Here is a 15,884-nt window from a genome sequence, read left to right as displayed (position 1 = left end):
GTATTATGTTTCCGGTTAATACAATTCTAGCATGAATAAGAAACATTTATCATGATATAAGGAAATAAATAATAACTTTATTATTGCCTCTAGGGCATATTTCCTTCAAATGATGCTTGCCTAGTTAACTTGAATATATCATGTGTTGAGTTACCTATTGATTTTGGCACACCACCTATTTTAGAGAATTGTGTTACAGTAATGAATGAGTTATGTGATCAAACAACTAAAATACCAACAATTTTGAGTGCACCCATTGAATTAACTGTTGATGCAAAAGAACCAATGTTTAATCATTTTGATATGACCTCTAATCTTGGTGATGATTCTGTGACCAATGACTTATTGCATGTTTGCTTATTTAAGCATGTTGCAACATGTAAATTTGCTGCAAATAAGGTTTATTCACCAATGTTAGGATGATTTAATGATGAACATTGTCAATCTTTTGAAATGAATAAGAGCTTTGCTTATATGTGCAAACCGAATTACAATATTTTCATGCCTTCTACTTCTTGTCATAATATTTTGGCTTTAGATTTTATGAACTATGAAGGTTACTCATGTATACATGTGTCATATGTGCAAAAACATAGGGAAGTAAAAATGGATGACATATACATATACAACATGTACACCATGTCTCTTTTGGTAGCCACATTTTAGATTAAGCAACGCCGAAGACGGCTTTGTTTTCAAGAAGGGGAGGATGATGAGGACATGACTACCTTGGATAAGACCAAAAATATTGCATATATGCATATTTGTCAAATGATTTCTAGTACAAACTATTCAATAATCTATTTATGTTATCCAGAACAAAAATACTTCCCACACTTTTGTGTTTTGTCTAATTACAGGTGTATGGGACATTTGTATAATCCACATATGAAGATAAGGCAAAAGGAGAAGTTTGTGTTCTGTTCAAAAAGTCCTCTCATGTCACTTTTGGGCCAAGAAAAGATAGAGTCCAAGTTTCTCACGTTTTGGATTCAGATTTGGACTGCGCAGACATACCTGACTCAAAATGCCAACAACTTTTTCATACGGACTCTAAATTGGGTGATTCTTTTTTCGTTGGAAAGTAGATTTCGTGCTCTTTCCAACCCAGTTGGATTCACCTTCAAATTCGTCCGGAGCATTGAGATATCGATGAAACAATCTGACGCTGCAGCAGAATCCGAGTCAAACAACAAGTCCAAAGGTGTTGTATCACCTCCACTTGGGCCCATGAGCCTTGTACGACCTAGGGTTGGTTTTAGGCTGCCTTGGAACGTTCTCCCACCTCCTTGGCCGCCACCCTTTGCTCCTATATAAGTAGATCCATCTAGTAGCTTTTTCCTTAGGATTTGTTTAGTTAAAAGTTAGCCATTGCAACTTCGTGTACTTCGTTTGTGTCCAACGACCAGACCAAGACCGCTTACGGACCCCCACCTTTATCAATACTTCATATATACTCACAATATTCAGATTGCTTTTATCATATTCTTGCTTGTTCTTCGATTGCTTGCAGGAATAGACCTTCGTGGTTAGGTTGATTGTGCTCCGGCGTGGTCAATAACCTCTTGGAGTTGGTTTAGCGATTGTTAACGCGCAACGTCGTGCACGTTTGTAGTCGGATCGTCAAAGTCATCTTCACCAAATTGATAGTTATCATCTCATCGAAAGATCGGGACACCCCCGCCTATAGGAAGTGGTATCAGAGAGGACTTTTTGAACAGAACCCAAACTTCTCCTTTTGCCTTATCTTCATATGTGGATTGTACAAATGTCCCATACACCTGTAATTAGACAAAACACAAAAGTGTGTGAAGTATTTTTGTTCTGGATAACATAAATAGATTATTGAATAATTTGTACTAGAAATCACCTGACAAATATGCATGTATGCAATATTTTTGGTCTTATCCAAGGTAGTCATGTCCTCATCAGAAACTGAAAGGGGTCATGGGGGCAGAGTGGTCCACAAGCTAATCCCAGTGGAAAGATTAGGGGCACGTGGCTACGTTAGGGCAAATTAAAATTTTAACCGCGCAACCAAAAACATACTGCTGGAGATAGACCGTGGATCGGTTTTTACCACTACACGCGCAGTCACTGCAACGAGAGTAGAGTTGGTGATGCGTGTAGCCGATCAACCGAGCCGCCAAATCCTCACGCAACCGATCTCCTGGCGAACAGTTCCTTGTGGATCCCTCGAATAGCTCCTTGCGTTTCTCTCGAACGGTTCGTCCAAGCACCGCAAATACGATGCCTCCAAGGTCTGGTCGCAAGGCATAGGGGCAACGGGAGTGGCGGCGGTTGTGGTAGGGAGAAAAATATCAAACATAAATGGTGCACCCCACTCCCCTTTATATACACCTCCGACGTGGGCTCAACACTTGGCCCACTAGGAGTCCACACCAATTTTCGCTCGGATCCAATCCGAATGGGCTCCTGCCTAGTGTGCAACCTTTTTTCAAACTGTGTTGCTCACGAGTTAGCTAGTATGGTTAGGGTTTGTGGACGAAGAATCCTCCCCTGTTTATTACAGGTTGGTTTTTGAATTATGTGTCCTTGTTTTTTTTGAACTTAAATGATGTATCCTAGTTTGCCCTGTTCCTAATGCAGCGCATATAGATTTTTTGAGAAGTCAACTTTGTAAATTTTGATCAAGTTTATAGAGAAAACTATTTATATCTGCAATACCAAAAATATTAAAACAAAACTACATCTTATGATGAATCTAATGACATATATTTGGCATTCTACATGTAAATGTTTTCCTCCACAAACTTGGTCAAAGTTTGTGTGGTTTGAGTTTTTTAAAAATCTATATGCATTACATTATGGAATGGGGGAAGTGTGAAATAAAGCTAAGCCATGATGACATTTCCTAAAAGAACCTAATAATTTATTTATTTTGCTTTCGTCTTCTTTCACTTTCATTTTTTCTCCTCTTATTTTTTTGCACTGCACATGCTCCAATGCAATGTTTTGCATGGGGCAAAAGATAGAAAAAACTGGCAGGAGAAATTCTGAGGCATTCAAATCATAGAGTAATCAGAAACCTTGTTTGCAGCAGTAAGCAAAATAACAGTACATTGTGGCCTTGATTGTCATCCTGTATATAGTTACATACAATTATGCATCTCTTGTCAGGTGGCTACACAATAACATTAGTATCTGTAAAACTTGTTACATTCAAGATACATAAAAAAAAGGAGACCCATACGAACTAGCCCCTACGACAATCTCCACTACTATTAAACAATCCAACAAGAACTTTTTTAAGTGCACCCCGCAATTACCCCCAGCACACCGGACGACTCATTCACCACCGCACGATTAGACCCACAAATCTGAATCTAACAGCCATCATTGATCTAATACCTCTACGGTGTGCATGTAGCAACTTCCGTTGGCTGACCGTGCTTCACCTGCAGGGAATATTCCACCTACGCGTGTGATGTCCCTACAATCACGCAAATGTAATCGCTAACTTCTCCGTGATTGCATCTCTTCTAGCCCCTGCCTCCCCGCACCTATCGCCACCGCCCCTCGCTAAAATAAAACCCACACGCCCGACGGCCGACGACGCACGACCCTCCTCCCTCGAGCAGCAGCAACGGAGCGGCGAGTAGGGGCTCAACCTATGTCGACGGGCGGCGTGGTCCCTCTCCTCCATCGAGTAGCGGCAGCGGCACGGGACGCAGCGGGCTCGGCCTTCGTCGGTGGCGGCAGGGTCCCTTTCCTCCCTCGACCATCGGCGGCGGCACCGAATGCAACAGGCGGCCAGGGAGACGGCGCTGCGTGCAAGGCGCGGCAACGAAGCTGAGGGAGCCGGCCCTTGTGGCACGGGGGCGCGACGGTTCCATGGCGGCTGTGGGGTGGAGGGCGCGTGCGTGAAGGCGGCGCATTCCTTTGGCTTTCGGCATGCCGCGGCATTGACTTCCCTGCTGTCGTCGTGCTCCCTGATGCCAGCTCCTCCTTCCTCCCGCCGCTGGACATGCACAACACCATCCCATGCCCTCTGTCCGCTGGCCAGAGAAAGGTTAGTAGTTTCATTCTTTTCTTCCTTGAAGCCGAGAGAAGATTACTAAATTATCTCGCCCACTATACCATACGGTGGAATGAGCTGGGATTCTTGTGTTGGCGCATAAGCATTATTTTTGTTGATTCATGCCTCAGATCTAGCATAAATAGGATAATCCAAAAAAACCTGACCACCAAGTGTTTGTGTTTATGCTCACAAAGCTTTTCATTCTCTCTTTTGATTGTCTGAACATTCCAATCGAGGAGAAATCTATTAATGCCCTGAGTTCATCGATTCCATGCAGCTATAAAGTTGAATGAATCAACCAAAAAGTTATGGCTCAGAGCCCTAGACAAACAAAAAGTTATGCAGGGAAATCACCTAAATTAACAGCAGCCTGGTTGTTCAGATGGGGTGGGCGGCCTGATCCCTTGCAAACACGCATCTCGTAGATGGCCAAGAGCGGGGAAGGTAAGGAAATGCATGTTTACGCTTTAGAATGCATGCTTTCCAGGATAGAAATGGGCTCTACAGCAATACCAGTGATACATGCTGAAAATTTCTGACAATATAGAAACCCAGGAAGCAACAAACTACACTGCAAAATTTAAGAATAGGTGCAAGACAAGGAATAATTGATCCAGTGTGAAAAAGAAATAGTCAATGATACTGTTCTCACGTGGATATGTAAATTCTATCCATTTTTTTGTTCACACGCAAAAAAGTATATTATCAGTGTTAGGAAAATGTAATGGGTGCATGGGAAACAATAATTTCTACTTCAACATGTTAGTTACAGCACAAGCAATTGTTGCATTATGAAAAACAAAATGTATGGTATATGAAGCAAATAAATATTCATAACAACACGATTGTATGCTGGAAAGAGCAACTTGCAAGACTAAACAGATTCCTTATAATTACAAGGAGAATAACGAGGCCAGTCTAAGCTATTAGGAATGCATACAGAAGAGGCATAATCTGCAATTTCACTTTGACAACAAGGATATAACTAAATGTTGTGCTCCAGAAAAACAGTCAGAAAAGGACAAGAATTTATACATTGCCAATAGGTATATGGAAGTTGGATGTGCACAGATTTGGTGAACACGACCTCAATCTGCACGGATCCGGTAACGCTGACCTCAATCTGCACGAATCCGGCTTTGACAAGTTGGATCTATGGAAGGGACGATCATGGCAACGACGCCATCGCTACAGATCGACACACATGAACACATGATGCGGGATAGGGTATCCATCTGTTGTATCTAGATATCAGAACACTTCCTTGACTGAATGTGAAAGTGTTAGGACAACAAATGCATCATTCTTCAGTCTTTTAGTTCTGAGATTTTAGTTATATATCAGTCTTCAGACCCTCTTGTTTTATTTTTTTTCTCTTTGTCAATTAGTGTTTTTAGTCATATTTCCTAAAAAAAATCTGTCCTTACTGTATTATTTCTTCAGTCTATTTGGTTTTTTTCAACGATATGATCTTATTCCATAAATTGTAGGCATCAGTGAGAAATATGGATGATGCACGCGAACGGATTGGCACTCCCATCTCCACTGCACTGAAGGAGATCAAGCCCATTTCCATCAGCATCAACTAGAACCTCCCCTCGACCTGCATCCTTGCCTTTCTTTTGTATCTCCCCAAGGTAAGTTGGCATGCTCCATGTTCGTGCATAAGGACGGTGAGATGGATATGGGTTTGGTATTACTGTTGTTGATGAACTGCTCATTTGCCAGACTGTCAAACCAGATGAGCCTGAAAGGAACCAAGAGAAATGACTATTCATTTGGCTTTGGTATTACTATTGTTGATGAACTGCTCATTTGCCAGACTGTCAAACCAGATGAGCCTGAAAGGAACTAAGAGAAATGACTATTCATTTACCAATCTTGCCATTCTCTGTATTGTCAATTTGCCAATTCGACTGATGCTTGAATGTATTAGTAGACAAAATGACATGTTTGTTGATCAGCTATGATATGTGTTTCCATTGGCTACTTGCCGCTTTCTAAGGGGCAGATTTTAGCTTGACAAGATTTGTGCAAAAACATAGCAGTGCTCTTGATCTGATGGAAACTCAGAGTAGGGTGTTCCAAACTAGATTGATACACGTAAGAATTTTTGACTGATTTTTATGCTCAGAGCTACATACATGCTCGCAGCGCTTCACCTATCCTAGAACTTTCATTTCAATTTTTGTGTCGCTACAATTTGTCCATTAATCGATATTCTAGCTCCATTAATTGGTATTCTAGCTGAAAGTTTCAAAGTTGTCAATTGTTTTCGAAACTCGGTTCACAGAGTGGCTGGTCCTTTTTTGGGACATATTTGTTGTGTCTTTTCCCCATTTTGTCTTGTATTTTGTCATACACAGTTCAATTAGCTAATTGTTATTATGCCATAGGTAAATTGTGCAACCTATTGCCGCTCTGCCATGGGTCACATGGTCGTCCTTCATACACCGCTTTACTAGGACTAACGCTGAAGTACAGATGATGGTGTATGTAAGTTTTCATTATTTCCTCAGTTTTTGTTTTTCCACAGTTTTCTAACTGGGGTCCTCACACATTTTTTGTGTGTGTACATTACGGGCCACCTAGAAAATTTCAAAAGAAGTTGCCTCTTGTTTGGACACCCCGAAGCACGGGCTGGCAAGACTAAGATTGGGCAAAGAGAGCTTCAGGAGGACCGTTTATGACACCTCACTCGACGGTTTATTCTTCAAGCAAGGATGGAAGAAGTTCCTCACGAGACATGAAATGAGATTAGCACTGCTATACTAATTACATTTAAGACTGTTGCCAACAATGAGTTGGAGATTATAGTCATCCTTTTATGTCCTTTGAGAAGATCATGTTGGACAAGTTCCAGGCTTTCATGAGTTATTTAGTCATTTCTCAGCGTTTTTTAAACCATGGAGGAGAACTGCATGTGAACTTCATAGATACGAGAAGAAAAGAATAAAGGCATGTAAAAAGTTCAATTCATTTTCTGTTTATTTTGTTTCCTCTTTCTCTATGTACTGGTTTTTGAACTGTGGTTTGTGAATCGGATGTATATATTCATGTTTTAGTGTGTTTGTTCACTTATTTGCAATCGGTATGTAGTCTATATTAATATATTCAAAAACATATTATATTAATGAATGAAGGAAATATTTTTATAATTGTCATATATGATTATAATATTAGTCGAGACGTGCGTTGCACGTGCATACTTACTAGTTTATTTATTAAGAAAAACTAAAACCAGGCACACACCCTGTGGAACACAAGGCTCGGACGATGGTAAAAGGCTGGGCGCGCAGCCGGTAGCGCATCACTAGCCAACTGGTCGACGCCTAGTTCCCACATTCAAGATACACGAACTACGAGTTGCCCAAATTTCTATGTTCTATTTCGTTGACAGAACATTTCACAGAAATTTATTCGCCGAACAACGGAACTTGATGGAATGGTTGTAGTCTTGCACAGGTTTACCCGCGGCGAAATTTAGGGCGAACAGAGAAAACACCAGGCCTCAGCTCCTCAAATCGGTACCCATTTTCAATAAGGAAGCCCCTGACTGCAGCAGGCAGTGAAGCATGTCCTTTGCTGTGCCTGCCAATCCCTGTAAGATGCAAAACGATAAGATCTCACTAAATCTGGTGTTGCTTACACAAGGTACGGCTACAAAAGAGTAGTGATGCCCTCATGTGGCAGTGATTGCGGTAACAAGAAGTTTTGAGTAATTAACAAATAAGTTAATAGAGGGTAATATATTACCTGTGATCACCTCTAAGACAGACTATCTTGGGCGAAGAAATACCACCACTTTCTCCGCTGCAACCTCATTTGGGACAGCAATTGTGGGTTCAGACTTATCTAATTCATCAGTTGAAGTTGGATTATTCCCTGGTGGCTGGAACTCTAACATGTGAAGATGCCTCTCCAATGCAGTCACAGCCTCTGATGCATGTAGACCATGCATGTCTGTCTTCCAAATGTTATTGTTGCTGTTCCTGAGATGAAATATTTCTTCAGCTGCCTTATTATTTAACTTTTCAGCAGCCAACCGCTCTTCTTGAGCTCTGAGGGAGAGTTCCTTGGCAGCAGCATGGTCACCTCTGAAGAATGCATTGCTGGCAGCCTGAGAATGTTTTGTGGCAGCCCTATGACCAAAAGGAAACACAATGGGTCAGTTTCACACGAAAAGACTCAACGTCAGGAGTGCGGCACATTCAAGGGGTCAAAGTTAGCTAATCTTGTCTCTCAGATTCTGACCATCATGCTGATGCAAGATATGAGTTACAGAAGTATGTTGCTACGAAAGTTTGCATTTATTCGACCTACATTTGTCTGGGTTTGCATGAATGCAGCCTACTCTGATATGCATAAGCTAGTGAAACCCGTAACAAGGATTTGCAATATACCTCATCATCTTCAATGCATCTTTCCGGTGGTTTAAGTAATCATCATCAAACTCTTCTAATTCAGGCTCCTGGGGTATAGAGATTAAATTCATTTGCGATGGCAACAGTTGTGATTCATTTGAATGTTTATTCTCTGCTATAGCGTTTCCTGACACTGAACCATGTGCTTTATTCATCTCAAAAGGAGGTTGACCAGTTGTTCTACCCTCCCTTGGCAGAAAGTCAGGAGCGACCATGGATTTCAGCAAAACAGATGCCTGGCCAACATCATTATCCACGCCAGCCAATATGTCCTCAATTAAATTACTGTCGGCCCAACTATGAGCATCCTTCAGGAGCTTAATTTTGTTACCAGATGCAGAGTTTACACCAAAATTTGTCCTCACCGTGTGATCAGTCAAATGCCTGTTTCCGTTTTTATTACCAACAACTGCAAATTCAACAGGGGGGCAAATCACTGATGCAAAAGGCTTTGCCTTTGGCATACTATTATTTCCTATAGCTGAGCTGCTGGCAGAACCGGAGCCTCTAGAACCCGAGAGAGCAGGAAATGAGTTGACATCAACATCATCCCCTCCATCAGCTGTGCCAAACCTGCGATCGAAAGCAGCCCACCCCGAATTGGGGATCTTCGGCCTATACATGTTTACAGTTGACAGCCTTCTTGTGAATGACCTTATTTTAGTTTAAATGGATAAGACCCCAACGCTCGCCGAAAGGACGGTGGGTAGTGGGTCCCCTTTGTTTTACTTCCTTCAACCAATCAAGAAATCCACCAATTTCCACCTAAAACGTGGGCAAAGATGTCAACTCACTTCATCTAATACAACCATATAATAAAACATTCAAAAGTGGCAAATCTTGGAACACAAACATATCACTAACAGTAATAAATAAGTTCAAGAATAACACGGTCCATGCCATTTTTACATTTTCATAACAAGGTTTTGTTGAACCTGATATGTTCTCGCATTAAACCTTATTAGTACCAATGAGTCTTTCCATTAGTTACAGAAAAAAGTTACAATAGAAATGATTGGACCTTTGACTTGAATGTCCGACAGTAAGCCCTGTGATTTTATAAGTTCCAAATAGACCTATGATTATGCACGTTTGCTTGTACTGACTGTTTAAGGCACAAATTGTCACACTGCACAATTACAAACCAATGTCCTGTTTAAAATAAGCCTTGAGGTTATTTTCTTTGTCACAGTTGTTACTAATGATTGTTTCCACCACTTTATTGATTAACAATTGCTGGAAGCAATCATCAAGTCATAAATGAAACAATGATTCGTGCCCATACTCTTTATGATGCCTTCCAAGTCGTTCTTCATCAATTGAGAGCTATCCTCTTTCACAACATTCACTACGAGTAGCGCCGGAGACAAATATTAAGCTACTATGCACTTCTTTTTTACTGAATCCACTTTTCTGACAGTCCAACAATCTTTTGGCTTCCCCCAAATACTAAGCCCTCGCAAATTTAACAGCGAACCAATAGAAATTTGCACAGATTTGATAGCACAGGGAATCCACCACGCAAGCTCCAGCCGCACACAGCTTAAAGCTTTCCCCGTGGTCTCTGCTCGCTATTCAGATAGACCGGTAGGCGCACGTACGTACCTCTGCAGAAGGGTGTTATTTGGGGGAGTTGACCCACAGCTCGCGGAACCACGGCGTGGAGGGGGCCGGTGAGAAGGGCAGACCGGAGGGGCGGGGGGAGACGCTGCTCTTCGCTTCACAAGTCCGGGCTGCAGCGTTCCTTCCGAAATCCATAAAAAGCGGCGGCGGCGGCGGGCGGAGGATTCCGGAGAGCGAACTCGGGGGAATCTTCTTTTTTTCTCTTGTTCTTCTGTCCGCGAGGTCGCGAAGGGGAACAAACTCGTGGTGAAGGTCGTTATTATATAGGGTAGTTGACGTGAGGTGTCCTCTTTCCGATTCGGACGGTGGAGGTAAAAAGCGCGTGCCATAGCAAGGAAATTTCGTGCTGGACTCGGTGCGCGTTTCCGTTCCCGGCAAGTAGTTGACTCCTCAAACGCGGTTGGGCCTGGGTCTTCTGGGCCGTGACGGGCTGGGAATGCAGCGTGTATGCAGTCTTCTTTTTTTTCCCATTAGCCACCTGATGATTATGTCCCCCTCAAAGAAAAAAAAACCTAATGATGAGCAGAAAAAGTGTTGCATTGTCAAAGAGAATGGGTGCAGTAGACCTGACCCCACACGTCATCTGCACTACTGTACCGTGCACTACTACAGAGGATCTTCACCCGGTGCAGTACACATGCAAAATCTTCATCAATCTTGTTTTCCTGAATTAGAAGAAAGCACTGAGAAGGTGCGTGGTGCGGGTCTTACGGACTGGCTCAATCAAATTAAAAAAAGCGAAAAAGAAAAGAAAAAGGAAAGGCATAACGAGATTTATGAGGTCCTAAGAACACAACTGAAAAGGAAGAACTGTACAGCGACCCAAAGTTGAGAACAAATTTTGGTGTAAACTCTGAAAAGGAAGAACTGTACGCAACTGATGATGCAAGCGAGTCAGGGGGCAAGCGTGAATCTTTCACCAATTTTATGCATGAAAATATCAACACAAGCAGGGAGGCGAGCTACTGACCCAGATATCTTCGATCAACACCAAGCGAGCCGAACGAGAGCTCTCACCCTCACTCCTGCTACTTGTGTTGTTTCATCGGCCTGTCTGACGCTGTTAACAGACCTCCAATCAGATTTCCCCAAAAAGATAACATTGCTGAAATTCCTAATGCCAGTGAGTCAGCAACTGTCACCAAGACTTCCAGAGTAGTGAACCTGTCATCAAGGAGTTAAGTTTATTAGTTCCAACTTCTTTCAGGAGTCGCATTGAGCTCCTTTCCTTAATCAATTAGTCCCGATTCTTGTTCTTAAGGCAAGAGTTGCGCCAGACAGCCAGAAAGGCCATGCTGATACAGCTTTATGAAGAAAACAATTCCATTGCCCTCTATGATCGCCATGATAGTTTTACCAGTTTACCAGAGGAAGAATTGTCAGAAGGGTAAATTGTAAGGTACACATGCAGGGTTTAGGTACAAGTATTAAGGCTAAGGTTATAGCAGCCCATATGAACAAGAATGCTTTCTTGCAAGTCGCGCCCAAAGCAAAACAAGCAATGCGTTTTCCTCTGGAGATAAAATTAATCAGCAGGCAACCATATTTTATAGTTCAGTGTCATAATAAAATATTAACAGATAACCAGATGTCAGAAACAGACAACAATGTTGTGATTGAAGGCATGAACAAAATGAGAAGTAGCTGAACCTTGGTTGGTACTTGGTAGAAAGCCAAAGAGAGTTCCAATGTAGATGGCACATGATATATTTGCTGCTTGCTTCAACTCCAAGATGCATGCTGTGGTCCGGAGCCATGTTACTTATTTGTCTCAACTCTGTCAATAGGATGAATTTGTTAGCATAAGCATAAGAAGAAATGGATACAAAGTTATCAAGTTCATCCACAGTTCAACCACGCCAGATGTCAGGAGACAAACGTGAATGCACAAAATTCAATCAAGTAACGCTTTCTCGGACATGTCTGGTAGCATGCTGTTACCTTTACAAAAGTGCTATTATAGTTCAAACGACCAAAATGTAATGGGCTTAGGTAATTTCGTATTTGCATACCTCAGAAAGATAAATACTATGGATGGGAAGAGCTAGCAAAGACAAGTTTGAGAAGAAAAACTCCAATTCAAGTTTCTGTAACCCTGTGACCAGATCAATTGCACTAATGTTGAAACTTGCAATCGAATGTTCTTTGCCTGCTTGTGTATCTTTGATTTGCTGATACAAACTTCCAACCATGTCGGAGATGAAAGAACTATCTTGGTGCTTAACATCACTGCCTATAAACAAGTGCCTGGCTACATCCTGCAGGTTTCTTCATATCCTTGGACTTCATCAATTTCCTGACATGCTCCACACCGTCCCATTTCTCATCAGCTGCATAGATATTTGACACGATGATATAGTTCCCAATGTCCCCAACCTCCATGGAGAACAAGTGATCAGCTGCGAGCTGGCCGATTCTGACCTCTCCGTGGACTTTGCATGCTCCTAGCAGAGAGCCCCATACATTTGCATTGGCCATGTGAGGGGGCATATCCAACGCAAAATTGTATGCGTCTTGGAGACGCCCGCCGCGGGCAAGAAGGTCAACCATGCATGTATAGTGCTCTGCTGTCGGTACAACTCTGTAAATATCTCTGGCGAACTTGAAAACCTTGATTCCTGCATCAACAAGCCCAGCATGACTGCAAGCTGACAGCAGAGCAGTTAGAGCTACATGGTCTGGCTTAATGTCAAGTGTAAGCATTTCAGAAAACAGCTCTACTGCCTCTTCTGCCATTCCATGCATTGCATAGCCTCCTATCATGGCAGTGAATGTGACAAGGTCCTTGTTAGGGCTAACTCGAAATAGGTTGTAGGCATTGGTTATGTTCCCGCACTTTGAATATGCATCAAGAAGTGCTCCTTCAAGATGGATGTCTTCTAGGGATGCTCTGAGCATGTAGCCATGACATTGTTTCACCAGTTGTACCGAACTCAAATGGATGCAAGCCAGGAGAATATTTGTAATGCCAACAGTATCGGGACACTGCAACTGATGAAACAGACTGAAAGCTTGATCACACATATTATTACGTGCATACAACTGGATCATGAGATTCCATGTCGTCCTATCTTTCTCAGACATTTGGTTGAAGATTTTCTCAGCTTGCTCTACACTGTTATTTTTCAGGTAGCAAGAGATCATAGTATTGCCTGTTACAATGTTCTGACCGGCTAGGTTTCTGAAAAGTACATCTGCATCCTGCGGGTGACCACACTTTGCATATGCATCGAGAATAGCATTTGCAACTGACATTTCCCCAATATAACCAACTCGCAAGGAATATCCATGAGCTTCCCGAACCCTCTTAGCACCACAGAAGGTACTCATGCGGATAAAATTTAAGATTGTGACTGGGTCACAACGACTTACCTTACGGCACATTTCACAGAAGAGTTTGGTGAACTCCCCAATATATTCTTTTCTGTTAGCACAGCCCGATAGAATTGCATTCCATGATACTGAATCCTTGTCCAAAATATCAGCGAAAGAATGAAGAGCATCATCAAATCTGCCACACTGGTTATAGAAACTAATAAGAGCATTCATTAAGGATGTTTCCTGACGAAGTACTGGATGCCGATAAATATAACCATGAACTGCCATCCCTCCTTTCACATCTCCTACTTGAGCACAAACAGTGAGCAGACTAATGAAAGAAACAGAATCAGGGGTCATTCCTGTCGACAGAAGCCTACGGAACAGGCCTAACACCCTAGAGTGGCACCCGTTTATCACATATCCAGCAATTATTGTGTTCCACGTAACAATATCTCTTGAATTCATACTTCTGAATATTGATTCCACAACCCTCATTTCACACACCTTGGAATAATGAGTCATCAGCGCATTACAAACAGATATGTCCATATATAAGCCAAACCGGAACACGAAAGCATGCACTTCTTTGCCATAGTTCCTCCCATACTCCATGAACGAGCATACAGGAAGAATATTAGCTACGGTTGAATAATTCGGAAGACATTCCTCTGAGATCATCTGACCAAATAGTACGAGTGCTTCTTCGAACAACCCATTCTCGGAGTATCCTGCGATGATCGAATTCCATGAAACAACATCCTTGCAATGAATTGAGGAAAAGGCTCTATGCACATCATCCGTGATTCCACCTGCACCACATTTTGCATACATGGACACCAATGCATTCCCACACAAAGTATCAGATTCCAACCCAGTCTTGACGACATAGCCATGGACACTCCTCCCAGCCGTTAAATCTCTCAGCTTTGCACATACCGGAATGACGACAGCCACCGTCACCGCAGTCGGCATGCTCTCATCTACACCACACGCAAGCATCAACCGGAACAAGGCAAATACGTCGTCAAAAAACCCAGCCCGGGAGGACCCAGTGATCAGGATGTTCCAACATACCGCGTCACGGCAGCCCATTTCATCAAACACTAGGCGGGCGTCCGTGAGAGCCCCACGCCTCCCGTACATGTCCATGATTGCCTTCGCCACCGCCACGCCAGCAGCGTTCCCGAGCCTGACAACAAACCCGTGGAGGCACCTCCCCAGGGCGCCGCCGTCGGGGAGCGCCGACGCCGACTTGATCGCCGCGGCGACCGCGAGCCTGTCGGGCCGGAGGCCCCGCCCAAGCATCCCGCGGACGAGGCAGACGGACCCGTAGTGATCCCCGCTCGCGGTGCGCGCCCTGAGCAGCGCACTGCACTGCCTGTGGTCCGGTGTAGGCATCGCACCGAACACATTGTGCGCGTCCCCGTCGCCGGTGTGGAAGAACCGGCTCCAGCCGAGAGCGGCATGGGCGACACGCGGGGAGGTCGTCGGCGAGCAGCATCCGGGTTTGGCCAGCCTTGTGAGGAGGAGCATAGCTCAGTGGAAGGTCCAGTGTGGAGAATGGCGTGCCGGCGTGGCCGCGTGGGCATGGGAGGCCTTGGAACGCTTGCCGCGCAGTACGTAGGTGGGCACGGCGCGGGCCGCAGCCGCGCGCTCTGGCAAAGGGAAAGAAATGATGGGGCCGAGACGGGACGGGCCTCGCGTTACGGAGCATCTCCGGTATGAAATAAGTCCATATTTCACCCTTAAATGTGGCCTGACGGACGAATACCCAGTGAACTTTAATTTGGTATTGGTACTCCCACCGTTCGGAAATACTTATCATCAAAATAAATAGAAAAGGATGTATCTAGATGTATTTTAGTTTTAGATACATCTTTTTTGTTCATTTTGATGACAAGTATTTTCGAACGGAGAGAGTATGATTTTAATCCTAAAATCCTCGAAACCGGGTAAATGCCCCCCTAAGTGGTTTTGCTGTTGGTTTTATAGATTTTACTCCCTTCGTTCCTAAATACTTGTCTTTCTAGGCATTTCAACAAGTGACTACATACGGAGCAGAGTGAATCTACACTCTAAAATATGTCTATATACATCCGTATGTAGTAGTCATTTGAAATGTCTAGAAAAACAAATATTTAGGAACGGGGGAGTAGATGGTTTTAAAAGATGAGGAGGAACTGACACTTTTGACGTGGCACCGACCACTTGTTCTTGGTTGCAGCGGACCAGAGCAGTTGCTCTATTAGCGAACGGCGTTGAGGACGCTTGCCCATGGGATCTCGCCGCCGCCCGCCGGCAAGTCCTGCCGCTCGAATGTTCTCGACCAAGATTGTCGGCGGAAGCACCGCATTGGGCGGTCACAGTCCGTGGCAGCCGACAAAGCATCCTGAGCACTGCTACAGGCGCCATTGACGCAGCCACCTCGGTGTGCTGCACCGGCACACCTCCGTCGTTGTTCCTTTGGTCGTTGT

General features: G+C 43.6%; 1 protein-coding gene and 1 long non-coding RNA gene across 7 annotated transcripts; one reads left to right on the top strand and one right to left on the bottom strand.

Moving 5' to 3' along the window:
• Positions 1-3,067: 3,067 nt before the first annotated feature.
• LOC123045546 (uncharacterized) lies at positions 3,068-7,119 on the top strand. Of its 4 annotated transcripts, none has more exons than XR_006421486.1 (3): positions 3,320-4,033; positions 5,533-6,538; positions 6,635-7,119. It is a non-coding gene; the product is annotated as an uncharacterized lncRNA (long non-coding RNA). The 4 variants fall into 4 exon arrangements; XR_006421489.1 differs by having other exon boundaries at positions 3,345-4,033; positions 5,533-6,145; positions 6,439-7,119; XR_006421488.1 differs by having other exon boundaries at positions 3,460-4,033; positions 5,533-5,679; positions 5,771-7,119.
• A 1,840-nt stretch (positions 7,120-8,959) lies between these two features.
• Positions 8,960-15,097, bottom strand: LOC123045545 (putative pentatricopeptide repeat-containing protein At5g08490). Of its 3 annotated transcripts, XM_044468638.1 has the most exons (5): positions 12,102-15,097; positions 11,740-11,866; positions 11,060-11,253; positions 10,072-10,754; positions 8,960-9,231 (listed from the first exon to the last, which is right to left on the bottom strand). In XM_044468638.1, exon 1 carries the CDS (start codon positions 14,941-14,943, stop codon positions 12,316-12,318), a length of 2,628 nt encoding a protein of 875 aa, XP_044324573.1. In that variant the 5' UTR covers positions 14,944-15,097; the 3' UTR covers positions 8,960-9,231; positions 10,072-10,754; positions 11,060-11,253; positions 11,740-11,866; positions 12,102-12,315. The 3 variants fall into 3 exon arrangements, with proteins under 3 accessions (XP_044324573.1, XP_044324574.1, XP_044324575.1); XM_044468639.1 differs by lacking the exon at positions 10,072-10,754 and having other exon boundaries at positions 9,184-9,231; XM_044468640.1 differs by lacking the exons at positions 8,960-9,231; positions 10,072-10,754 and having other exon boundaries at positions 11,059-11,253.
• Between the last annotated feature and the right edge of the window lie 787 nt (positions 15,098-15,884).

The sequence above is a fragment of the Triticum aestivum genome, chromosome 2B (assembly GCF_018294505.1).
Source record: "Triticum aestivum cultivar Chinese Spring chromosome 2B, IWGSC CS RefSeq v2.1, whole genome shotgun sequence".
NCBI lineage: Eukaryota > Viridiplantae > Streptophyta > Magnoliopsida > Poales > Poaceae > Triticum > Triticum aestivum.
This window is presented reverse-complemented; position numbering and strand designations above follow the sequence as displayed.

Excerpts from the sequence above, each read along its gene's own strand:
- LOC123045545 (XM_044468638.1), bottom strand. The coding sequence starts at position 14,943 with ATGCTCCTCCTCACAAGGCTGGCCAAACCCGGATGCTGCTCGCCGACG.